Source organism: Oenanthe melanoleuca, chromosome 4A (assembly GCF_029582105.1).
Source record: "Oenanthe melanoleuca isolate GR-GAL-2019-014 chromosome 4A, OMel1.0, whole genome shotgun sequence".
NCBI classification, from domain to species: Eukaryota; Metazoa; Chordata; class Aves; order Passeriformes; family Muscicapidae; genus Oenanthe; species Oenanthe melanoleuca.
The window spans coordinates 1,284,376-1,309,707 of NC_079338.1; the positions used below are offsets into that span (position 1 = coordinate 1,284,376).

Genomic DNA, 25,332 nt, shown 5'->3' on the forward strand with positions numbered 1-25,332 from the left:
TGTCCCCACTGAATCACCTCCTTGTCTCTTCTGAACATATTTTTCAGGAATCTGCTCCATGCTCCTGCTGGGCACTGAGGTGAGCCTGTGGCTCCCTGGGTGTTCCTTTTCTCCCTTTCTAAAAGGATATCAGTCATAAAAAACATGAATTAGCACAATGCAGCCATCAGCTCTCCCTGCCTCCCAGAGCTGCTCCTTAGGGAAAAGGGCTTTTTTTTATTTGATTATTTTACTTTTATCTGCCTCTGCAAGTTCTTGCATTACACAAGAGCTGGTCATGACTTCCCAATTAAGGTTGAATTTTGAAATAGGACTTGGAGCCTCATGATAAGCCTGTTCCTTTCCACATGGAGGGGCCTTTCAATAGGAAATATCACGTAGGACCAGCATTATGCAACTTGATTTTTTTTTCCTGTGATTTTCACTGATTTCTTTTAATTAACTCTTGTTACAGAGTGCTCAAAATGGCTCTCAGGGCTTGGTGGTTTGGCTTTTTCATGACCCTCCCAGTGCTGTTTTATTCTACAGCCCGTGTTGTTTTGCATTGCAGAGGTGTTCAAAGAGATTTATTTGATTTATTATTGTAGGGTTGTTGTTTTTCCTTAAACCAGTGCCATTGGAGGCAGGAATTCAGTCTGGGGTCCCAGTGCCAAGCCACAGCCCTGAACTGCTGAGGAGCTCAGGACAGGAGCCTGGAGAGGCTTCTTGGAACCCAAATGAGCAGCAGAGCTGAGAAGCTGCCAAGGAATTCCTGTCCCATCCCTGCTCCCTGGAAATCCCCATCCTGAGCTGGGAGTGCTGGGGAGATGGGATGAAACTGGGAAAAAATGAGAGTTTTGAGGTTTCTTGTCTAGAAATGGAGATATTTGCAGTGAGAGCAAGGGGCAGCTGTGCATTTGTGTGTGGTTGGAAAGACGGGGAGCAGACAGACCTTTCTGCTGAGTGTGATCTCAGCTGTTCCCACAAATTCAGGCATTTTTGGGGGCCCTGTGTGTGTGACACAGAGGGATCACACTGTTAGAGGTGCTGGAGCAAAGCAGGAGCGTTTGCAGCTTTGTCCAAATCAGCTCAGTCTGACATTTCAGAAGTTTTTGGGCAAGGCCAGCATGTCCCAGCGTGGCTGTGTCACCTGCAGCTCCACCCCTGCCAGTGAGGATCCAGCCTGGGGTGCTGGCAGTGGGACAGAGGGCACAGTTAACCCTTGAAGTGCCACCTTGCCATGGCCCAGCTCCAAGAGCTGGAGGTGCAAACCCACCCCCAGGTCTGTCTCACAGTGAGAACACGACTCTGGTGATGCATTTCAGCCCAAATTTCAACAGCTCTGTGAGTTTTTCCGTGATTTATCCCTGGGTTTGGGTGGGGAAACCTCCTCCAGCTGCAGGGACTGGCCAAGGTCAGTGCCAGATCTGCCACTGCACCTCAACTTTTATTTATCATGGTCCCAACTTCAAATGATGCCCTGGAAGGAGGATCCTTGCTGGAATTTCAGAGAACTTCAGAGGTTTAGATGGAAACAGGAGTGTTTGAACAGCACAGTGGGATTGATCCCTCCAGCAGCAGAGGCTGGAGAGCACAGGGTGGAAACACCTTCAGCTTCCTCTGGAGCTGATAAAATTGTTGCATTTGTTTTTAAATCTAAGGCAGAAGTCATCTAGACTAGAACTGTATTTTTTTTTCCCCTTTGGGAATGTGGATCCTAGCAGGAAAGAGCAAAAATTTCATTAAGGAAGAAAGCAAGGCTCATGAGATTGGCAGATGAGGAAGGAGGGATTGTTCCTGCTGTGCACAAAAGGCAAATTCACAGCCTGAATTTGAGGAATCATGAAAGTTTGCAAGTTTGCTATCTGCCTTGGAGTTTCAAAGCCTCTAGGATTCATGACTCAGGCTTACACACACATGCCTTGTAATGATTAAATCTTTCTGGCTTTTTTTTTTTAAAGTGAAAATCCAATTTTTTCTCATGATCACCTGACTCTAGGAGGCAGAGCTTCAAAAATATGTTCTGCTGCCAGACTGGCAGGGATGTCAGCAAACTTGGTGACAAGTTATTCCAGTTTGGGAAGGCTGCAAAATCCCTTTCTGTAGGAGAAGAAAAGCAGGATAGGAAGTTATTTTGAACTTCAGCCACACTGGTCCTGCTGGATTTCCCACATTTGTTTGGTTTGAATGCCAGTGGAGCTGTCACCAGGACAGATCCCTGTGCCATTCTGTCCTTCCCAGGACCCTTTTTACTTCTCAGGGTTCCCCCAGGTTTTCCCAGCACTGATGTCAGTAATTGGCCCTGAGGTCACTTAGCCCAGCAGGGACTTTGCTCAGCAGCAGCAGCTCTTGTTTTAGTTATTATTTATTTAGTTTTAATTTATTTTTCAGCATAAACCACTGCTCATGTTCATGGGGTGTTGCTCTGCCTCAGGGGACCCCAAACCTCTTCCAGAGCAGGATGGGTTTTGCTGAAAGAGAGAATTTCTAGCCACTTTTCTAACCCAGCTTTTTTGGGGTTTATTTTCTGAACAAAACACGTTTGTTTCAGTGTGCCAGGAGAGGGTTTCCCTGCTGGACCCCACTAAATTTGGTAGGATTGGATCACCAGCTCCCTCCCAGTGACCCAAGGCTGATGGAAATCCTACAAACCCCCTTTTTTATCCCCCAAATTTGCAGCATCATTAACATCCTGCTTAAGAAGAGATGAGTGGTTTTTTTTGGTTTTTTGGTTTTTTTTTTTTTTTTTTTTTTTTCTGGCCTTTACAGCTCCCTGTGGGAGGGCAGAACGTGGGAGCTGTGAGAGGTGGTTTAGCAGAACAGCTGTTGGTTGGGAAAGCAGGGAAGGAGCAGGGGCAGGTTTGGAGGTTTTTGCTTTCCCAATTTACAGGAACACTGCCCTTTACAATCTGTGCAAAGCCCAGTTTAAACTGAATAATGGGAAAGCAGGAAAAACGATTAACACTGAAAGGAAGCCTGAAGATGAGGTTAATGATGCTGCCTGCTTTCCTTGTGCTCTGTGTGTGGACAGTTCCACTGCTCACAGGAAAATGTATTTTTAGGTTTGAAAGTCCCCAGGATTTAGAGACTTCAAACACTGAGGAGAGAAGTTGCTTCATTTCCATCACAGCTGAGGTGGTCTGTGAAAGACAGGGGTATTTCTGTCAGCTCTCAGCTTTATTTAATGTTTGTTTACAAACTACTCTGAGCCAAATTTGAGTCAATCAGAGTTATTTTAAGCAGGTTTTGTGGGAAAAGGTAACAGAAGGAGCCCTTGATCTGTATGGTGTGTGCAGAGCAAAGGCTGGGTCAGACACACAGGAGAGAGCTGGAATTTGCAATTTCTGTGGATTTTTTTATTTGATATTGGAAGGAATCTTCAGTGTGCTGAAAACACAAAGATCTTTTTCACTGCTTTTTGGAATTTTCAGTGCACCTGTCCCAAGCTGCCCTCAGCCCCCAGATTTTAGGAGATTTGTGAGATTTGAGATTTTTAGGAGATTTAGGAGATTTGAGATTTTGGGGATGCCATGGTTTGGGGATTCATGGTTTGGGGATGCCATGGTTTGGGGATTCATGGTTTGGGGATCTCATGGTTTGGGGATGCCATGGTTTGGGGATCTCATGGTTTGGGGATGCCATGGTTTGGGGATGCCATGGTTTGGGGATCCCATGGTTTGGGGGTGCCATGGTTTGGGGATCCCATGGTTTGGTGATCCCATGGTTTGGGGATCCCATGGTTTGGGGGTGCCATGGTTTGGGGATGCCATGGTTTGGGGATCTCATGGTTTGGGGGTGCCATGGTTTGGGGATGCCATGGTTTGGGGATGCCATGGTTTGGGGGTGCCATGGTTTGGGGGTGCCATGGTTTGGGGATGCCATGGTTTGGGGATCTCATGGTTTGGGGGTGCCATGGTTTGGTGATCCCATTGTTTGGGGGTGCCATGGTTTGGGGGTGCCATGGTTTGGGGATCTCATGGTTTGGTGATCCCATTGTTTGGGGGTGCCATGGTTTGGGGATGCCATGGTTTGGGGGTGCCATGGTTTGGGGATCTCATGGTTTGGGGGTGCCATGGTTTGGTGATCCCATTGTTTGGGGGTGCCATGGTTTGGGGGTGCCATGGTTTGGGGATCTCATGGTTTGGTGATCCCATTGTTTGGGGGTGCCATGGTTTGGGGATGCCATGGTTTGGGGATGCCATAGTTTGGGGATGCCATGGTTTGGTGATGCCATGGTTTGGGGGTGCCATGGTTTGGGGATGCCATTGTTTGGGGGTGCCATGGTTTGGGGATCCCAGTCCTGGGATGCTGAGATGTGGGATTGGCCTGAGCCAGGCAGGCTGTCCCTGTGAGCTGATGAGGAAAGCTGCTGAGAAATGGGATCAGGGCTCCTTCACAGCCCCTGTGAGGTTACAGAAACAGCCCAGAGCTGATGTGCACTTCAGATCTCTGATCCAGCCTCATCTCCACCCCAAATCAGTCCCCTGGGAAGGGCTGATCCCTGCTCCCAGAGAATCTTCTGTGCAGAGAGACCCCAGCTGGAGCTGGGACAGCAGTGCTGGCACCAGGCACTGCCAAGGGCTCCAGGGCTGAGATGGACACGAGGAAAACAGAGCGGCCTGAGGAAAACTGCAGAGCTTCACCCTGTCACAGGATGGTTTTGTATCTGGGATCCAAGCAGATCTCAGAGGTGGGGTGGAGCTGCCAGGGCTGGGGTTCTGCCACAGCAAGCCCAGAGAAATGTTCTGAATAGAACAGATCTCCTGGCTGCTCCAGGGCAGAAATCAGCTGCAGAGTGCTCCAATGCAAGCAAGGCCTAGGTCAGGCCATCAGCTCTTTTCTGATTTCATTTACTTGCAGCTCTCTCTTAGCCAGTGAGATCTGGCAGAGCTGCACAAAGATTTTGTCAGCAACTTTATTTCTACAAAGGGGTCAGACAGCAAATTCGAATACATGGAATATCAGAGGGGTTCTATAGGGTTGAGGTGGCTTGAAAAGTGACCTATAGAGTTATAAGTTGAAAGCTATCCAATTACTTTAAGGTTTTAGGTAGAAAGTGACCAATTGCCTAGAAGAGATAAAGAACAATAAAAACTCTAAAAGGTAACACAGGGGTCTGCAGGGAGGTGAACAATTCTCTAGCATGAGTCACCCTAAGGAAGGATTTCTTATCTTAGTGTCAGGAAAATGAATCCACAAACACCAGAGGTTTATGTCCAAAAAGGAGGCAGAGGAGTCCTTTTTGCTTTGTTACAATAAAGGGAGAGGCCATGGGGCATTCCCCTGGGATCTCTCAAATTTTTGGAGGATGCAGCCTCCCTTTTTATCCCAATTTCCCATCCACATTTTCCTCTCTCTTTCCCCATTGCTGAGGTATTGAGAGGCACAGACTCCCCAAACACCTGATACCTGAGATTCCCCTCTGATGTATAACCCTCCCTTTTAATTTTTAATTCTTACAGAATTCGTGGTTTTTCCCTGTTGTTCTTTCACCTTCCGATATCCAATTTCATTTTTAGCAAACCTACAGTTTATTTATAAAGACAAACATCTTTTTCCATTCATCAATCAGTGGAATCCATCCCATTGTTTCTTTTATCTCTCTGTCAGTGCTGGTTTTATCCACAAGCAGATCCACAGCTCGTTTGTAAAGAAAAATCCACATTCCTCTCAATAGGGGAAAAGATTCCAAGAGGGTCCCAAAGGGGTGTCTGAACCATCCACAGTTTGGGGCAGGGTTTGGGACAGGGTTTGGGGCAGAGTTTGGGGCAGAGTTTGGGACAGGGTTTGGGACAGGGTTTGGGGCAGAGTTTGGGGCAGGGTTTGGGGCAGGGTTTGGGGCAGAGTTTGGGGCAGGGTTTGGGGCAGGGTTTGTGGCAGGGTTTGGGGCAGTGTTTGGGGCAGGGTTTGGGGCAGAGTTTGGGGCAGGGTTTGGGGCAGGGTTTGTGGCAGGGTTTGGGGCAGTGTTTGGGGCAGGGTTTGGGGCAGTTTTTGTGGCAGGGTTTGGGGCAGAGTTTGTGGCAGTGTGTGGGGCAGGGTTTGGGGCAGAGTTTGGGGCAGTTTTTGGGGCAGTGTTTGGGGCAGTGTGTGGGGCAGGGTTTGGGGCTGTGTTTGAGGCAGAGTTTGAGGCAGTGTGTGGGACAGTGTTTGGGGCAGGGTTTGGGGCAGAGTTTGGGGCAGTGTTTGGGGCAGGGTTTGGGGCAGAGTTTGGGGCAGTGTGTGGGGCAGTTTTTGGGGCAGAATTTGGGGCAGTGTGTGGGGCAGTTTTTGGGGCAGTTTGGGGCAGTTTTTGGGGCAGTTTTTGGGGACAGTTTTTGGGACAGAGTTTGGGGCAGCGTGTGGGGCAGTTTTTGGGGCAGAGTTTGGGGCAGTTTTTGGGGCAGGGTTTGGGGCAGGGTTTGGGGCAGTTTTTGGGGCAGTGTGTGGGGCAGCGTGTGGGGCAGAGTTTGGGGCAGAGTTTGGGGCAGTGTGTGGGGCAGTTTTTGGGGCAGAGTTTGGGGCAGTTTTTGGGGTAGGTTTGGGGCTGTGTGGGGTGAGGAGATCTGCATCCAGCATCTCCCAGATTGCTGCTGGAGCTGCTGCTGGCAGTAACCCCGTGCTGTGCCCTGTGTCCTGCAGCTGTGGGTGAACCAGGAGGATGGGGTGGAGGAGGGAACCAGCGAGGTGCAGAACGGGCACCTGGACCCCAGCGCCGACTGCCTGTGCCTGGGCAGGACCGTGCAGAACCGCGACCAGATGAGAGCCAACGTCATCAACGAGATCATGAGCACCGAGCGCCACTACATCAAACACCTCAAGGACATCTGCGAGGTACCTGGGCTGGGGGGCACCTGGGGGGCACCTGGGGGCTAGGACACACCTGGGGGGCACCTGGGGGGCACCTGGGGCACACCTGGGGCTGGGGCACACCTGGGGCACACCTGGGGGTTCTGTCCATGCTACATCAAACACCTCAAGGACATCTGCGAGGTACCGGGGCTGGGGGGCACCCGGGGGGCACCTGGGGCACACCTGGGGCTGGGGCACACCTGGGGGGCACCTGGGGCTGGGGCACAGCTGGGTCTGTCCCCACTGCATCAAACACCTCAAGGACATCTGCGAGGTACCTGGGGCTGCAGCACACTTGAGGGGTCTGTCCCCACTACATCAGATACCTCAGAGACATCTGGGAGGTACCTGGGCCATACCTGGGGGCTGGCCTGGGTCTGTCCCAAATGCATCAAACACCTCAGGGACACCTAGGAGATACCTGGGGCACACCTGGGGGGGTTTGTCCCTGCTACATCAAACACCTCAAGGACATCTGTGAGGTACCTGGGGCACACCTGGGGGCTGGGACACAACTGGGGGTTTTTTCCCTGCTATGTCAAACACTTCAAGGACATCTGTGAGATACCTGGGGCTGGGACACACCTGGGGCACACCTGAGGGCTGGAACACACCTTGGGGGATCTGTCTCTGCTACCTCAGGGACATCTGTGAGGTACCTGGGGCTGGGGCACACCTGGGGGCTGGGGCACACCTGGGGGGTTTTGTCCCTGCTGTATCAAACACCTCAGTGAGGTACTGGGGCTGGGGGCAGGACATGGGGGGCTAGCAAAGGTTGAGCCTGGGTTTGTCCCTTGGTGGTTTGGGAGCAAGCTGGAGTGTCTGAGGACTGTGTCTAATGCAGGAGCAGCATCTGTCAATATGTATTGACAGTTCTGAGAATTTCCTGCTGGATCTGATAATTCCTTCAGTTTGTATTAACCAAAAGTGCAATTTCCTGACCTTTATTCCATAGCTCTTTGACTAAAACATGATGAGGTTGAGATCCTTCAAGCAGTCCTCTTAATTAAAACCCAATGCCATCTACTTTTGAACTTGTGATTGAGGAAATTAGGTTGTAATTAAACCAATCAGTTACCCATGTCATCTGTGCCTTTCATGTCGGGTTCACAATTTCCCCTGGCTCAGGGTGGCCCCCAGTTGCCTCTCTTATGGTGAGACTGAGGGCAAAATGTTTCCACCATGGGAAATGAAGAAGGGAACCAGCAAGCAGTGGACTTTAGTGAGTGACCCCACAAATCCCCAACTTGGTTCTTGTTCATTAGGTTACAATTAACCTCTACAAGCCCTTAAGTTCAGGATTAGTGCCCTGAAAGTGCAGAGCCTGTGGTGTTTGGGAAGGGGAACACGTGGCTGTGCCAGAGTTTGGGCGCTGAGTGTAGAGATGTCCTTATCACTGGGAGGCAGAAGTTTGTTAGCACTGAAATCAGAGTCTGGGGATGGCTTTCAGCTCATCCCTCGCAGTGTTTAGGATTTAGTGAGCCTGTGCCCAGTCAATGTGGTGAAGCCCCTTGGGAACTGTGCTTAGAGGAATGTCTTCCTCCCTTCATCCTTGCTGCTTTTCTCTCAGCAAGGCAGAGCAGCCATCCAAAAAAGCATCCATGACACTTTTCAAATATGGAAGAGCCTTGGGATTTCAATTTGGAAACAAATGAGCTTAATTTCAATGTTCTATTTCAGTCAGAGAGCTTTGCACTGGAGAAGGGAAGAACTGCAGGCGCTTCTCCACATACTGTTTCTTTTCCTGCATTTGCATTTTTTTGTTGGAAACAAAATCAACCTTAACTTGCATCTCCAGCTATGTGTTTCTGCCAGGTGGGATTCTCAGGAAGGTTCAGGGCAGTGGGGAAACACTGATTTACTGCCCCTAATGATATGTCATCAGGAAATGATGACAATTTAGGAAATAAATTAGGAAATGATTCAGCTGAGCAGGGAGGAGGGCTGGAATGGGCATTCTCATCTGTGCAGTTTGGGCTGTGCCTTGCTGGAGAGAGGCTCATGGATGGATGGATGGATGATGGATGATGGATGGATGGATGGATGGATGGATGGATGGATGGATGGACAGACAGACTGACCACCTCTCCTAGTCTGTCTCTAAACTCACTGTGGGGTGAAGAAAACTTAGCACTTAACCTTCTGCAAATCCTGCCCAACTCTGGCCTATACTTCAGGGACTAGATGGAAAAGTAGTTTTTAGACAGTTTGGCAGCTATTTTTAGGTATTCATCGAGCAAAACACTCTCCAACATCTGCTCATCAGTCAGCTATCCCTTCTCTGAGCAAACCTGACGGGATGAGCAGAAGGAAGATGACATTGTTTTATGTAACAGAAGTGATTTTACTGGGAAAGCTCTGCAGCAGCCTCCTCTGCTGTGTGTTCTGGATGAATCTTCAGTCTCCTTTTCCTGGCTTGTGCTGGAAAGCACCTTCAAACACACAGAGAGGATCAGGCTTGGGAACTCCTTGCAATTCCTTTATTCTCCCTGTGCTTTCAGAGGTGCCTGCACAGAAATGTGCTGTTTCAGCTCCTCCAGACACGTGATTCCAGAGAAATGATGAAGCAGCACAGGGAGGGTGGGAATAGTGAGGGTGGGAATCGCAGCCAGTGGCAGCCCCAGGGCTGGGGGATGTTCCTGTGTTTGAAGGGAGGGATGTCACAGAGCAGAGTGAGGGGACACTGCCCCATGGGCACAGCGAGGGCTTTTTCCTGACTTTTTCCTCGGGTTTTTCCCCAGGCTGTTCTGAGATCAGCAGGCAGACAGGAAAATCTGCATGGAGAGATGCTCTGTGTCATTTCTCCCCAGTTTGGATTTGCCCTGTGACCATCCCACAGTGTGGGAAGCAGCCTGCTCCCATTCCTTGGAAAATCAGAGAGGGAAACCCAGTGAAATGAGTCATCAAGGAGCTCCTGGGGGAAGAGAGACCTAGATTAGGAAGTGTAGAAGGTGTTCCATATCCCAAACTAGTCATCTGAAAAATCCAGGAAATTCGGGGTGACGGCTCCTCCGAGCTGAGCTGGACATGCCAGAGGTTGGGTCCAGGCCAGCTCAGCCAGAGTTGCTTTTCTCATTCATGTTTGAAGTTCTCCCTGCCAGGAACCACGTGGTGAGGCTGAAGGACAGTTCATTGCAGGGTTCCAATGTTCATTGTGGCCCAGCAGCTGCATGTCACCAGCTGGCAGCATGGCTGAGTGACTAAGCATCCCGAGTTCCCAAATTTAGCCATCCCACTGGAGCTGCTGGCGTTTTCTTCCCTTCCTTTTTTTCCCTTCCTATATAATAAAGGCAAGCAAAGTAAGCAGAGTCATCTCCTGATGACCTCTGTGTTGTTTCTTTCCAGTCAGGACGCTGCAGAACCAACCAGGCCAGTTGCAACACATGAGATTTGGCCTTGCAAAGTTTCTAGTTTAAATCGTTCTGGTTGGATTGATGATCTTAGAGGCTTTTTCCAGTGTTAACAATTCAGTGATTTGGTGATGATCATCCTGACAGGTGAAGTGTGGGAGGATGAGGGGATTTGCTCAGAACCTTCCCACCCTCCAGCACATCAGACTTGTTAGGGGTGCACTTTATAAAGACATTGAACAGATATAACAAAATATCTCGTTAAAGATATTGAACAGAACTTGATGATGGTATTAAACAGCTTCCTGGTCCTGATTGCTGGGCTGAAAGGAGAAATCAGAGAAGCCCCTTCCAGTTTCTGTGGAAGGATGTGGAAGCAGCAGTGCTGGTAGGAGAGCTGGTTGGGGTTTGCAGGACCAGGCACCCAGCACTGCTCACACCCCCTTGGGGCTGGCCCCTGCACGGTGCTGCTCTCTGCAAACACTTTGGAATGGTTTGAAAGCAAAACCAGTGAGAGACTCCAAGTCAGAAATATAGTTTAATAGGAAAAAAGAGAAAAACAAAATACATGAAATAGTACAAAAGAAGAGCACTGACAGTCAGAATACAAACTGACACCCTGCTAGTCAGGGTGGTGGCAGCAGTCCAGATGAAGGGGTCTTATTGAAGCAGTGATCCTGGAGAAAGGTCTGGTAGCTCTTGTCCTCTGGAATCCAGTGGAAAAGGCTGCTCAGTTTTTATCTGGGTAGGAAAGGCTTGGCTCCTCCCCTGGCTGGAGCATCTCCCAGTGGGATGATGGAATTTTATCAGTCATGCCCTGGGACTCAGTGGCCATGAACAGGAGATATCTCCTGGAGGGAGGATGGGCTGTGGGAAAGATAGAGATGATTGCCCAGCTGGTTTAAAGATGGCCCATTAGCAGGAGATATCTCCCACAGAGATAAGGACCTGGTCTATCAGCTGGGGATAGAATCCACCCTTTTGGTCACATCTTTACATTGTAACCTAGGACTCCCTTCTGTCTCACTCTCACAGGGTTACTTAAAGCAGTGCAGGAAGAGGAGGGACATGTTCAGTGATGAGCAGCTGAAAATCATCTTTGGGAACATTGAGGACATCTACAGATTTCAGATGGGATTTGTGAGGGACCTGGAGAAGCAGTACAACAACGAGGACCCCCATCTCAGCGAGATCGGGCCGTGCTTCCTGGAACACGTGAGTTCACTGGGCATTGTCCCTGGGGAGGGAGGAGGAAAACTCAGAGTGCAGGAACCTCATCTAGTACCATACCAGGAACTGCTCCATGTTCTCCATGTGCTTTGTGAGGTACAGAGCAGGGAGAACTTGGATGTGCAGTTGGAAAACCTCCAGTACATCTGAATCACATGGATGAGGAGATACTGGATAATTTTGCCTAGCCCATCCTACTGTTCCATAAATCACCTCCTGCAGGAGCTGATAAATTGGCCAATGTTGTAAATATGTCAGGAATTGTCAAATTCCAGTCCTGGAGCTGGAGGCTTTCCTGCAGGGAGAGGGGTGCAGAGTATCAGAGCTCACAGGTACTGTGACAGGGCAACAGTTTGGGGAAACTCCAGATGAACATTCCTGAAACTTCAGCAGGACATCCTTAAAGAGCTCACAGGTATCAGAGCTCACAGATGCTGCAGCTCCTGTGCTGTGACAGGGAACAGTTCTGGGAAACTCTAGATTAACATTCCTGAAACTTCAGCAGGACTTCCCTGAAGAGTTTCACAGCATCTTCTAAACATCCCTGGTCTCTCATTGAGGTTTCCTCTGAGAGGTGCATGTGGTGTTAACCTGGCTGGTTCTTATCAGAGCCTGCAAAAAGCTGCATCACATTGCACCTCTGTGCTGGCAAGATGTACAAAATCTTGCTGAGAATCAGTAGCTCAAATGTCATGACTTGAGGCTGTGCTGTCAATTCATTGATAGTGACAATGGCAAGAATTGCTGCTGTGATTTGGAGGAAGATCTGACACTTGCCTGTCACCAGACAGGGGCTGATAAACTCCTGATAAATTATCCCTGCTTAGCCATTTGGGAAACTGAGGGGTGAGGATTTAAAGATCCTGTTTAGGGATCTCCAAAGCATCTTGTTCCTCATTTTCTTCAGGAAGGGAGAGCTGTCAGTGCATGGCTGCTGAGCTGTGGGGATGGGAAGGACACTGGATCCCTGCTCCCAGAGAAGCAGCTTGTTTGGACCCTCAGGGACTGAGAGGAAATTGCTGGGCAGGCGTGTCTTGGCTAAATAATCTCTCCTTTCTTTGGAAGGCATTGGCCACAGCTCAGTGGAACTCCTGACTTTCACCTGGGCTGTCTCAGGGTTAATTTGTGGTGCAGGGCTGTGCCCATCTCCTTGCCAGTGAAATCTTTGCCTTTTCATTGCCTTGTCTGTGTGGCCCAGATGAATCAAGCCCGAGTTAAAGGTGACAGTCTGTGGTCAGTGAAGGCAGAAAAAGGACATTCCAACAAAACAGACACCAGAAAATTTGTTAGAGCAGTCCAAAAAGTGGAGGGGGGCACGTGTGTGTGTGGGTTTTTTGTTTGTTTTTAGTGTTTTCTGGGGCTCTGTTCCTGGGGAAATCCACACAGTGCCTTGGGTTCCCTGTTGGTAAAAGGGAATTTCAAACATACCAAGCCCCTAAACACTGAGCAGGTCCTTCAGGATCTTTCAAATAACAAGGCTGTCCTCTTGTCTTACCAAAAGCCAGAGCTCTGCTGGGCTGTGCCTTTCAAACCCTCCCTGCACAATCTGAAGCTGAGAACAAGCACAGCTCTGTGCAGGCTCACATCAACACCCTGTACTGCAGACTCAGCCATGGGGCAGAGTGCAGCTCCCTCTCTGCAGTCCCTCCATTCCCAGCACCTTTTCCAAACAGGAGAGGCACTGTAGGGTCTGTCCTTCCTCCTGCTTGGGCTGTGCTTTCTTAAAAATCCACACTGGTTTGGGTTGGGAAGATCATTTTGTTCCAGACCCTGCTATGGGCAGCACACCTTTATAGACTGGGATGCTCCAAGCTCATCCTTGAGCACTTCCAGGGATGGGGCAGCCACAGCTTCTCTGGGAATTCCATCCCCACCCTTGCAGGAGGAATTTCTCCCATATCCCATCTGACCCTGCTCTTCCCAGCCCTGCTGTGGCATCGATCACCCAGATCTCTGCCTGACCTGTCCTGCTTGTGATAATTGATAAAAGATTCGTGTTAATCATAAAAGTATTGGGGTTTGTATAAACCAGAATACTTAGGTCTGAAATGAAGCATGACACTAAAGAAAGGAAAATATATGATTCAATAATTTTGTTTTAAATCCCCCTGTTATGAATATTATGTTTTCTAAATAAGTTGTATTTACTGACAGCTTGCAAAACAAGGCCCAACAGATTCTGCAAAATCAGATTTCCTGCCTTTGTGCAATCAATTGCAGCCTATCCACTGAGACCAGACTTCCCAACTTCTACCTTTTCTTATCTAACAAGACTGGATGGTTATCTATGGGATTTGATGAATTTCCTAGAGACTCATGTTGTCACTGCTTACCTGGCAAAATTATGACAACAAAAAAAATAGCAATTATTGGTGACTACAGGGAAACCATGCTATAAAAGGGAGCTGCAAACCAAAGTTTGGTGGAGCATGGAGAGGGCAGTGGCCCCCATGTACCCCCATTACTCTGCCTATATCAAACAAAGCAATCTGAATTTTGCTGAATATCAAGACTATTGTTTCTCATTTATAACATCCTCCTCGTGCCTTCTCACAGCAAGACGGCTTCTGGATCTATTCAGAGTACTGTAACAACCACCTGGACGCGTGCATGGAGCTCTCCAAGCTGATGAAGGACAGCAGGTACCAGCACTTCTTCGAGGCGTGCCGCCTGCTGCAGCAGATGATCGACATCGCCATCGACGGCTTCCTGCTGACGCCCGTGCAGAAGATCTGCAAGTACCCCCTGCAGCTGGCAGAGCTGCTCAAGTACACGGCCCAGGAGCACAGGTAGCTCAGCAGGCACGGGGAGGGCTCCTGCAAACAGGGATTGGGGCTTTCTGCACAGGGCTCCCTCCCATACAGGCGTTGGGGTTTTCTGTCCGCTGCTCATTCCCACACAGGGATTGAGATTTTTTTGTCCAGTGCCCCTTCTGACACACAGGTTGGTGTTTTCTGTCCACTGCTCCTTTCTACCCAAGGATTGGGGTTTTCTGCCCAGGGCAGGGCTTGGAGTTTTCTGTCCACTGCTCCTTTCTACCCAAGGGTTGGGGTTTTCTGTCCAGTGCTCCTTTCCACTCAGGGGTTGAGATTTTCTGTCCAGTGCTCCTTCCCACAAAGAGATTGAGATTTTTCTGTCCAGAGCTCCTTGCCACACAGGGGATGGGGTTTTCTGTCCATTGCTCCTATCCACTCAAGGGTTGGGATTTTCTCTCCACTGCTCCTTTCCACCCGAGGGTTGGGGTTTTCTGTCCAGTGCTCCTTTCCACACAAAGGTTGAGGTTTTCTGTCCAGTGCTTCTTCCCACCCAAGGGTTAGGGCTTTTTGTCCAGGGTAGGGCTTGGAGCTTTCTGTCCAGTGCTCCTTACCACACAGGGATTGAGATTTTCTGTCCAGGGCTCCTTACCACACAGGGGATGGGGTTTTCTGTCCACTACTCCTATCCACTCAAGGGTTGGGATTTTCTCTCCACTGCTCCTTTCCACCCGAGGGTTGGGGTTTTCTGTCCAGTGCTCCTTTCCACACAAAGGTTGAGGTTTTCTGTCCAGTGCTTCTTCCCACCCAAGGGTTAGGGCTTTTTGTCCAGGGCAGGGCTTGGAGCTTTCTGTCCAGTGCTCCTTCCCACACAGGGATTGAGATTTTCTGTCCAGGGCTCCTTACCACACAGGGGATGGGGTTTTCTGTCCAGTGCTCCTTTCCACTCAGGGGTTGAGATTTTCTGTCCAGTGCTCCTTCCCACAAAGAGATTGGGATTTTCTGTCCAGTGCCCCTTTCCACCCAAGGGTTGGAGTTTTCTGTCCAGGGCAGGGCTTGGAGTTTTTGGTCCAGTGTTCCCTCCCACACAAGGGTTGGGATTTTCTCTCCAGTGCTCCTTCCCACCCAGGGGATGGGATTTTGTGTCCAGGGCTCCTTCCCACAAAGAGATTGGGATTTTCTGTCCACTGCTCCTTCCCACACAGGGGTTGGGGTTTTCTGTCCAGTGCTCCCTCCCACACAAAGGTTGAGGTTTTCTGTCCAGTGCTCCTTCCCTGTAGGGATTGGGGTTTTCTGTCCAGCTCTTGTCCCTGTCACATCCTGGATAAATGGGAGCAGGACAAAGGGTCAGCAGACAGTTCAGTCTTCTCAAAGCAGCAATTCTCGATGGAGACACACTCAGCTCTGCTCTAATCAGACATGTGAACTAATTACCCTTGGATGTACTTTCTGATGCTACCAGTTACACTGGAAAAATTACCTAATTAGCATTCAGTGATCTGAGAGGCTCCTTCCCTGCTCCCAGGGAGAACCTGGGCACACAGTGAGCACAGGGCCAGGATCTGCAGCTGGAGCCTGGTGTGGGGAGAACTCCAAACCTGCTCAGCTCTTCAGCCCAGTCCAATCTCTGGTTTTGTCATGGGGTTAGGTTCAGAGGAGCACTGGCAGTTCCCAAAACTTCCAGGATGTCTTTTGCTGCTGCTGAGGACAGTCAGCCTGGCTGCCTGACAGTGTGAATCAGGAGCACTGCCTGTGATACCACTTGGGATTTACTGCTGTGAAAATAAGGTGGAAGAAAAATCAGGCCCTGTAAGAGCAGATTTGCTCCTGCCCTGCCAATTTTCTTTCTTTTTCCAAAACCCATTTAAAAGCAAGTGAGAACAGAAAAAGCCAGAGATGTTTCAGAAACTTCTGCAAGTGTTTGACAGCTTGTTTTTCCCAAGCCCAACTTTAGAAGAGCAGAAGTGTGATGTGAGCAGAGATGCATTGATCTGCTTCAAGCTGACCCACAAGTCTGAGTGATTCAAGGTAGCCAAATGTCCAAAATCACCAATTTGGACGAGCCTTTGGCTGCAGATCCTATTCCTGCTTTTCCAACTCGAACTTGGAACAGACTCTGGGAACCTCAGGGTGTCAGAAAGCAGCTCTGGGATCCCACAGGTTGTGGGTTTTCCCCTCAGCAGCCATGTGAGGACTCACAGCACTGCCTGGGAGCTCAGATGTGGCTTCCCAACAGGAGGGTGTTTAAAATGACCCTCTGTGAGTTATTTGGGAGCCACAGCAAAGGGGATGTGGGCAGTGTGGGTTGGGTTATTTTGGGAGCACATTCCTGTTCCCTTTGGGATGTTTTAAACCCACCATGTTGTTAAATAATCCCACAGAGCTGTGTTCTGAGGAGCCTTGGGAGCTCTCCTGTGGTTCAGCAGTTGGGTGACTCAGCTCTGTGTCCCTGGATTGCCATGGACACTCCCTTCTCCTGTTGCTCCATGCTCTGGGAAGGAAGGCAGGGTGAGGTTTGCTCCCCTTGCTTTAGGAGGTGTGACCCCTGAAGATGTAACATCACAGGGAGAAAACCTGTGGCTGCATATCCCAGCCCTGGAAAAACACAGGATTCCCAGGGAAAGCAGGATGTGAGCTTCATCTGACAGAGGAACGTGATCCTCTTCTCATTTTTTTCCTTCCACACCTGCAGAGCTGTGGATTTTCCCTGCAGCAGGTCAGGACAATGCTGAAACCAGAATCCACACTCCCCAGAGCCAGCATGTGATGCTTGGCAAGGATCTGGACTTGGATTCTGATGGAGCACTGGGAAGTCGCCACTGCAGCCCCAATAGAATTGACAAACCATTTATTTACCTTCATCTCATGGTTAATGGGATCCTATTAGTGCCTCATGGCCAAATGCTCTGCTTCTCTTGTTGTTGTTTTTTTTTTTTTTTTCTTCTAAGTTTTTGCCAGCTCTGCCACAGACATGGGCTGGGAGCCCAAAAAGTTCAGTCCTGAGTCTTCTCTTCATTACAGCATGACAGGAAAACATTGGTTTTCTCACTGGAATTAGGGAATTAACATTCCCAAGATGAGTGGCTGGCACTGTCCCACTCTCATTGAGACAGAATGGGGGGAGCTCAGAGCCTCCCTCCAGCTGCTGCCTGTCTGCAGCCTGCTTCATGGGGGTTTTTCACACCTGTTCACCTCTTAAAGATCTACTCCAGCTTAATGTTAAATATAGGAAGGTCCTAAGTGCAGCTTGCTGGAATCCTGAGTGTTCCCAGAGCAGAAGGGAGCTGGGTGTCCTGGTTTGAGCAGGAGCTCTTCTTTGAAATGGAGAATGTAAACCCCCTCCCTCCAAATTATTATTATAACTTTGAAATTAAGGGGCTCTCAGGCAAAGAGATGGGAATTAGCAATAACAGTTCTTGACTAGGAAAATTAAAATAGAAATGCAGTATTACACAGAACAATCCCAAACCCTGCCAGAGTCAGAATCCAAGCTGACACCCGTCAGTCAGTCAGGGTGTTGGCACAGTCCCATTCAATGGTGGCTGCATCCTCCTGCAGGGGCAGATGTGGTTCAGCTGGAGCAGTGCTCCTGGAGAAGGTGCAGTTTCCTCTGAAGGTGCAGGGATGATGTGCAAAGGTCTGGTTTTCCTCTGGAATCCAGTGGAAAGAAGGTTCCTTGGTGTCCAAAATGTCAGTTTTTATCTGGGTAGGAAAGGCTTGGCTCCTCCCCTGGCTGGAGCATCTCCCAGTGGGATGATGGAATTTTATCAGTCATGCCCTGGGACTCAGTGGCCATGAACAGGAGATATCTCCTGGAGGGAGGATGGGCTGTGGGAAGATAAAGATGATTGCCCAGCTGGTTTAAAGATGGCCCATGAGCAGATAATGTGTGCCAGGAGATCAGGGGCACTGCCCCAGCTGATTGGGGACAGAATTCACATTTCTGTCACATCAGCCCAGCACACTGGGATTGGGAATGTAGGAACACATTAGGTGAGGAGACTCTGCCAGGGAGTGCACCAGCATCACTGCTGGGGGATCATTAGTGACTGTCTGGGAACCCTGCCCCTCTCCCTGCCTCTCCAGATCCCTCCTGGCCACAGGGAATTCCCTGTTTCCCGAAAAGAACTCATGGATGTTCTCCAGGCCCCCCTGGCTCAGCTCCTTTCCTGCCTTACACAAGCAAGGCTGCCTTCACACAGGTGCTCACACAAAGGGAGGCACAGAAAATTCTTTGTGTAGGACAATCCCTCCCATCCCTGCAAGTGTCCAAGGCTGGGTTGGAGCACCCTGGGATGGTGGGAATTCTCCATGGATGGGCTTTAAAGTCCCTTCCCATCCACACCTGATGGATACATCAGGCAGCCCATCCTTTATTTTCCTTTATTTTGCTGAAGGTCCATTCCTGCTGTCCTGGAATTCTGATGTAAGAATTTAAGAAAAAAATGAAAACTCAGCTCATGATTTCCTCTGAGCAAGGATGCCAAAAGAGCAAATAATATTTTTTTGTATATCACAGTGTGTTTGTCTCTTAGTATTTATCCTGTTGGGAACACATGGAGAGGGGATCTAATTCCCAGCATTCACCCCTCTTTTAGCTGTCACCAGCACAATCCTTAGCAATAATCAATAAAGCCATTCCCCCTGCAGCTGCCCAAGATGGCAGTTTTTCTCATTAGTCAGCAATCAATAGCAGCCCTTAAGTTAATAATACATTGTGGTGGTGCTGTGGCAGCTGGCCTTGCTGTCCTCCCAGTGGAAAGGAACATTGCAGCTCCTTGGAATGGAAAAGCAGGCACAGGGCAGGAATCAATGGCATTGATTTCAGCATCACTTTCTGAAAAGACTGATCATCATCCTCAGTGGCCCTGGCAGGAGCCTGTTCTCACTCTGTGTTACTGCACTCACAGGGCCATGCAGGGGGAAAAAAATAAAAAATAAAGAGTGGCTTGATTTGCTCACCTGAAACCTGCAGTGAGAGTGAATTCCATGGGGTCTCTGCTCTGGGAGTGGCTTGGAAAGTGCTCAGGTCTTTGTCTAAATGAACCCTTTTAAAATAATCATTTTAAAACAAGAAAAATCCCAAAGACAGAGGCAAAAAAAAAAAAAAAAAAAAAATAAAGAGTTGCTTGATTTGCTCACCTGAGATCTGCAGTGAGAGTGAATTCCATGGGGTCACTGCTCTGGGAGTGGCTTGGAAGGTGCTCTGGTCTTTGTCTAAATGAACCCTTTTTAAATGTTCATTTTAAAACCAGGAAAATCCCAAAGACAGAGGCTGTAAAAGTGTTCACCCTGCCTCTAGAATGCTCTTCAGGTGGGCACCTCGAGGCTGTCAGAGCCTCACCAGTGCTGGCTGGTGGAGCCAGACTGGGCCCCCAGTTCCAGTTTCCATCGAGCTCCTCCGCTGTGCCGATCCAGATGGAAAAATCCCATCAGAGGGGGGATTTTCCCTCCCTTTCCCATACCCCCTTGGGCTGGTGAGGTTGTGGCAGGCTCCTGGGCAGGTCCTGCTGCCCCTGATGCCTTTTTCTCTGTGTGCAGTGACTACAGGTACGTGGCTGCTGCCCTCGCCGTCATGAGGAACGTGACCCTGCAGATCAACGAGCGCAAGAGGAGGCTGGAGAACATCGACAAGATAGCTCAGTGGCAGGCCTCTGTCCTGGACTGGGAGGTACAGCAAACCCAGCCTGGCAGCCTGGCAGGGGCCAATTCCAGGCTGTTGTTGAGTTATCTGAAACCTTGTGGTTCATTTTGCACAGTTTGGGGTTAAGCGTGGGGCGGAGGAGGCACAACTGTGACTTAAGTGTTTAAAGAAAATCCAGGGTCCAGTTTCATCCCTGGCAAACTGGAGTGATTTTTGTGATTGCAGTGCTGGTGGTAGGTGAGACCTGTAGCAAACTCTGTCTGCATTCTGCCCCTGTGCTGTGTCACTGGGGAGGAGAAAGGGAAGGATGTAGAAAAAAGCCCTGGGAATTGAAGAGGTTAAGAAAATGAAGAAAATCCTTCTGGCGGTTGCTTTATGACTGGAAAACTGTTAAACTGGAGTTAGAGATGCTATTTGCATCTTATAGATGACATCCCACTTAAAGATATTTCTGAGCCAGCCCTGTGTGTAGTGGTGGTGTAATTAAGGAGCTGAGAGGCACAGGGAAGGCAGAGTCAGCAGAAGGATTCCTCACCAGCAGGCCTTCAGTCTCTACATTTCTGCCATGTGTTTGGAAGAAAAGCCATACTAAAATTATGCTCTCCCTTTTCTTTTTGTCCCTGATTTTAAAAACTCATTGTATGGAAGTAATCCCTAAATAGGGTTTTGCAGCAGATTGAGGACAAACGTTTCTGTAAATCCTCTCGCTGTTGTCATCAGCCCATGTGTTCAGCAAGGAGATAATCAGAGTGATGGAGCAGCCTTCCTGCTTCCTCACTTGTGAAGTCTGAAATAACTCCACATTCCAGTCACTGGGATCATGCTGTGTATGGGAAAGAGGCGTTAATCCTTAAATTATTTTGTTTCTGACAAAGATCTGTGAAGGCTGGGAGGAGAGGGAGACAAAGACAGGTGCATCACCTGTGTCCTCCTTGGCTGAATTAGTTTCAGTGCTGTGATGGAGGTTGGGTTTAACCCTGGATCTGGTGATAAAACAGACAATAAAACACATCAATGCAGCAATCAGAGCTGGGATTGTGGCTGGCTGGGAGAGCAGAGAGCACAGACCATGTGTCTGATTGTTTTACTGCTCAGGAACATCTCTCACTGCCACACAGACTCATTTCCAGAATGAGGAAACTGCTCAGGAGCATCAGCTCCATGCTCAGCCCATGGGATGAGCTAATGGGGGTCATTTGTGAGGAGCTCTGAGACCCTTGCTGTAAATAAATCTTAAATTAGGACAGATCCATTCCAAGCCAGTGAATATTCATGTGTGAGAGGGAAGCCAAGGTGACCTCCACACAGGATCTATGGAATTGCAGTTGCTTTTTCTCTTCCATTAGCTCAGTTGATAATTCATTTTTATTTAGCCCTAGCCTTGATAATTCATTCCTGCTTAGCAGTATCCATTCTTTATCTCCATCCTATCCTCAGGAACTTGCCAAATTATTCTTCCAGGCATTTTTTCAGCTATTCCAGATTTTTTGAGCACATTATTGCAGCAACATCCTTCAGCTTCTCATAACATAGCAAAGCCTTCTGTTGGTATTCTCAGAAATCTGATGGTGTCAAAGGAAAACACCCTCCTTGCCCTGTTTATTCTGGATTTTGGATTGAGAAGAGTCACAAAGCTTTGATGAGGAAGTGGAGGATGAGGGCTGGACCCAGCAGAGGAATTTACTGCTTGATTCTTTCCTCTAAAGCAATTCTGAATCATCAGCTCCAGCCCCCACTGCACAGCTGTCCATGGAACAGGCAGAAGGATGCTCAGAAACCCAAAATACCCAGAAGTGAGCCACAGTGTGATGCAGGAAGAGAGTGGGAGAAATGAAAAGATTGGATCTTCAGGAAGTGCTGGGATGTGCTGAGATGTGTGCAGGTGTTCTCAGGCACTGCAGGCCCCAAATCCCCCTTGGGGGCTGCAGGAATGGCCCCAGGACCTGGAGCATGGGGGTTGGCTCCTCACCCAGCCCTGAGGGCTCAGCTCTGTCTCCTGTGAACCTCCTGGTGTGTGTCCCCAGCCTCTCCAGCCTCTGGGGAAGGGACATTTCTGGTCTGAGAAGCTCCCAGTTGGTGTTTGCTGTGCTGTGAAGTTCCCTGAGCAGAGAGAGGAACCCACAGCTGGAATTCCCAGTTTTCCTGGCTCTGCTTTGCTCTGACCAGACCTTTCTGTGCCTGTTCTGTCCATCCCAACCTTCCTGAGACCCCCTGACAGCACCACTGACCACAAGAAAATAGGAACCAGGTGTAAAAAATCACCAGTTCAGTCTTTTTCCACCCAAAATCCAGGCAGGGCACAAGACAGAGCTAATCCCAAATTCCCACTGCATTGGCACTTTGTGAATGCTTTCAGTGGTTGAATATTTCAGCATGTGGAAATATTTCATTTGGAGAAATGAAACAGAAATGTCTGTTTTTCCTTAGCATCTCCAGACTGATGATGCTGATTCTCTGCTCTGAAGTTGCATTTTCATTTCTAAATTTACCCACGTTTTGCAAGGAGATGGTGGAAAAAGATTTTTTTAAAGAAGGAGGAAAAAGTCCCAACCAAACAAAAAATACTTTGTGAGGGAATATTTGAAATGTTCTCGTATATAAAATGTTTTTCTTGCAAGGAAAGGGTGTTGGGAATGCTAAAACAAATAGGAGAAGTAAGGGCATGTCCAAGCTGCTTTAAGCAGAGAGGTTTTACTGAATCCTGTGTTTTAGGAACCATTTTTATCCTTCAGTGGCATAAAAATTTATCCCATGCATGGTGAATTTCAGGATGAGTATTGGAAAACTGCAAATATCCTTGAATTAACCAAAACCAGAGGTTTTCCCCAAGAAATCCTGCCAGCAGGATCTGTTTAAATTGCCAGTGGGACCAGGAAAGGGTGGCCAGACCTGAAGACTTAAGGAATTATTGGCAGCTTTGGCATCTTTAGACAAGTAATGACTGAGCAGAATCTTGAGGGAAGAGTCAGATCTCGGTGGCTGCTGTAAATCAGGAATAATCCCAGTCACTGAGATGAGTTCCTGTGTAATTTGTGGCAGTGTGGGCTCGGCTGAGAAGCCTGGCTTGGTCTGTTGCCACGTGTGACTCACTTCTTTATTTTGTAACCTGAATTCCCAGCGTGTAAACAGACCCAGAGAGGTGCTGCCCACACCAGTCCCCCTGTGCCTTTTGTCCTTTGAGCTGCTAATGGCTCAGAATTTGGGGCTTCCACCACCTCCCACCGAGCCCTTTCAGTTCCTTTCAGCTCTCAAGGGTTCACTGATGTTCCAGCTCTGTTCCCCCCTCTCAGCATCGTGGAGTGAAACACCCTCAGATCAAACCAGTGACATTTAAAGGCAGCAAGGCAAACCAGCACACAGAGCTGCCTTCAGAGGGGGCAGCCAGAGCCCATCCTGGGCAGCCTTTGCTGCTCTCTCCATCCTGTTCCTGCTCTCTGAGGGAGCTGCAGCCCTCAGGGCTCGGTGGGAAAAGCTGCACACACACACAGAGCAGGATTAAAAGAGATTTCCACAAAGCCCATCATCATTTCCAAGCCCTTGCCAGCCCCACTGTGGGCAGGGCTGTATTTACACTGCTCAGAGGTGCATTCTTTATTTACACTGTGTCCTGGTTTGGAGGACAGGTGTCTGCCAATAAAGGCAGGAGCTTCTCTTTGAAATGGACAATGTAAACCCCCTCCTACAAATTATTATTATTATTATTATTATTATTATTATTATTATTATTATTATTATTATTATTATTATTATTATAATTTTGAAATTAAGGGGCTCTCAGGCAAAGAGATGGGAATTGGCAATAACAGTTCTTGACTAGGAAAATTAAAATAGAAATGCAGTATTACAAAGAACAATCCCAACCCTGCCAGAGTCAGAATCCAAGCTGACACCCGTCAGTCAGTCAGGGTGTTGGCACAGTCCCATTCAATGGTGGCTGCATCCTCCTGCAGGGGCAGATGTGGTTCAGCTGGAGCAGTGCTCCTGGAGAAGGTGCAGTTTCCTCTGAAGCTCCAGGGATGATGTGCAAAGGTCTGGTTTTCCTCTGGAATCCAGTGGAAAGAAGGTTCCTTGGTGTCCAAAATGTCAGTTTTTATCTGGGTAGGAAAGGCTTGGCTCCTCCCCTGGCTGGAGCATCTCCCAGTGGGATGATGGAATTTTATCAGTCATGCCCTGGGACTCACTGGCCATGAACAGGAGATATCTCCTGGAGGGAGGATGGGCTGTGGGAAGATAAAGATGATTGCCCAGCTGGTTTAAAGATGGCCCATGAGCAGATAATGTGTGCCAGGAGATCAGGGTCACTGCCCCAGCTGGGTTAACATTTCTGGCACATCCTGTATTGAAACCCAAAACAGATTGCTCAGAGGTGCATTCTGTATTTACACTGCTCAGAGGTGCAGCCCTGCCTTCCCCTCTGCTCCTGATCCCTCTCTCCTGCCCCCCATATGGATCCTGTGAGTCCCTGGAGCCCTGTGCCACCAGTGCCACCAGTGCCCCAGTGCCACCAGTGCCCTGTGCCCCTGTGCCACTAGTGCCCCTGTGCCACCAGTGCCCTGTGCCCAGCTCGCTGGGCTCTGCTCCAGGCAGGATTCAGGATTCAGGATCAGTCTCCCCAAGTGCCCTGTGTGGATGGTGTGGTGGAAACCAGGTCTGTGCCCCAGCACACCTGGAGCTGCTCAGTTTTGTGCCTTTTCACCCAGCTCTTGAACCACATCAAAACAAAATGAAGCAGCAATCACTGCAGCAGTTCAGGCTCCCTCTCCTGCCTCCAGCAACACTTCCCTCCCTTTCAGCCCAGTTTTTTCTCACAGGAGGGAGGTGGTGTGGCTCCTGTTCCCTGGGGGATCTTTGAAGGTCCCTCATCCCCAACTGGGGGATGTTTGGCACAGGGCACAGCCTTGCCCATCAGCCTGGATGGGTTTGAATTTGCTATTTAAACAGATTTCTTTGGTTTGTGTAGATATTTAGATATTTCTACCAAAGATTCCCATGGGCTGCCACTATGGCATCTTCCAAGAGTATTAAATTTCCATGGAGAGAGAAATATATATATTTGAGAAATTTAATGAGCATTGTGCTTTTAAATTTCTTCTCATTCCTGTTATTTACAGGTCCTTTAAATCAAGATTTGCTGCCCTTAATTATGTAATCTATAATCACTGGCCTCAGCCTGATGCTGCCTTAGTGCATCCAAGAGTGCCAGGAAAGGAAGCTGCTTGTAACCTCCAAAGTGAGGACAGCTGATGAAAAATCCTCCTGGGGAAAAAACCATGGCAGGGACTGAAACAGAGCCTTCTTTTTTTTTTTCCTCCTTCTTCTTTTTTTTTTTTTTTTTTTTTTTTCTGTTTTTCTCTCACCCCCCAGCAACAGAAGGTATCAAAACGAGCCTGGTGAAAAGGACAGCGTTTCCCTGGCGTTCCCTTTTTGTGATCTGAGTGTAGCCCCGGGTGCTAATCAGCCTGTCAGTCTCTAATTGCAGAACAGCAGTGTCAGGCACGAGGGAGCCCTGCTGGCTCCCTGGGAGCTGGGAAAGGGCACAAATCCCCTC

General features: G+C 48.9%; 1 protein-coding gene across 12 annotated transcripts in view; it reads left to right on the top strand.

Moving 5' to 3' along the window:
* ARHGEF9 (Cdc42 guanine nucleotide exchange factor 9) overlaps nucleotides 1-25,332 on the top strand; it is a 189,742-nt gene that overhangs the window by 138,590 nt on the left and 25,820 nt on the right. For 11 of the 12 annotated variants that reach the window (XR_008840491.1, XM_056491259.1, XM_056491260.1 and 8 more), the window contains 4 exons: nucleotides 6,598-6,789; nucleotides 11,193-11,372; nucleotides 13,944-14,176; nucleotides 19,682-19,811. Coding sequence is in view for 11 of the 12 variants with exons in the window: in XM_056491259.1 (XP_056347234.1) it covers nucleotides 6,598-6,789; nucleotides 11,193-11,372; nucleotides 13,944-14,176; nucleotides 19,682-19,811 (735 nt within the window). In the remaining variant the exon portion in view is untranslated. Of the gene's footprint in view, nucleotides 1-6,597; nucleotides 6,790-7,059; nucleotides 7,082-11,192; nucleotides 11,373-13,943; nucleotides 14,177-19,681; nucleotides 19,812-25,332 lie in introns of those variants that run through there. The other variant, XM_056491270.1, reaches the window with a different exon arrangement.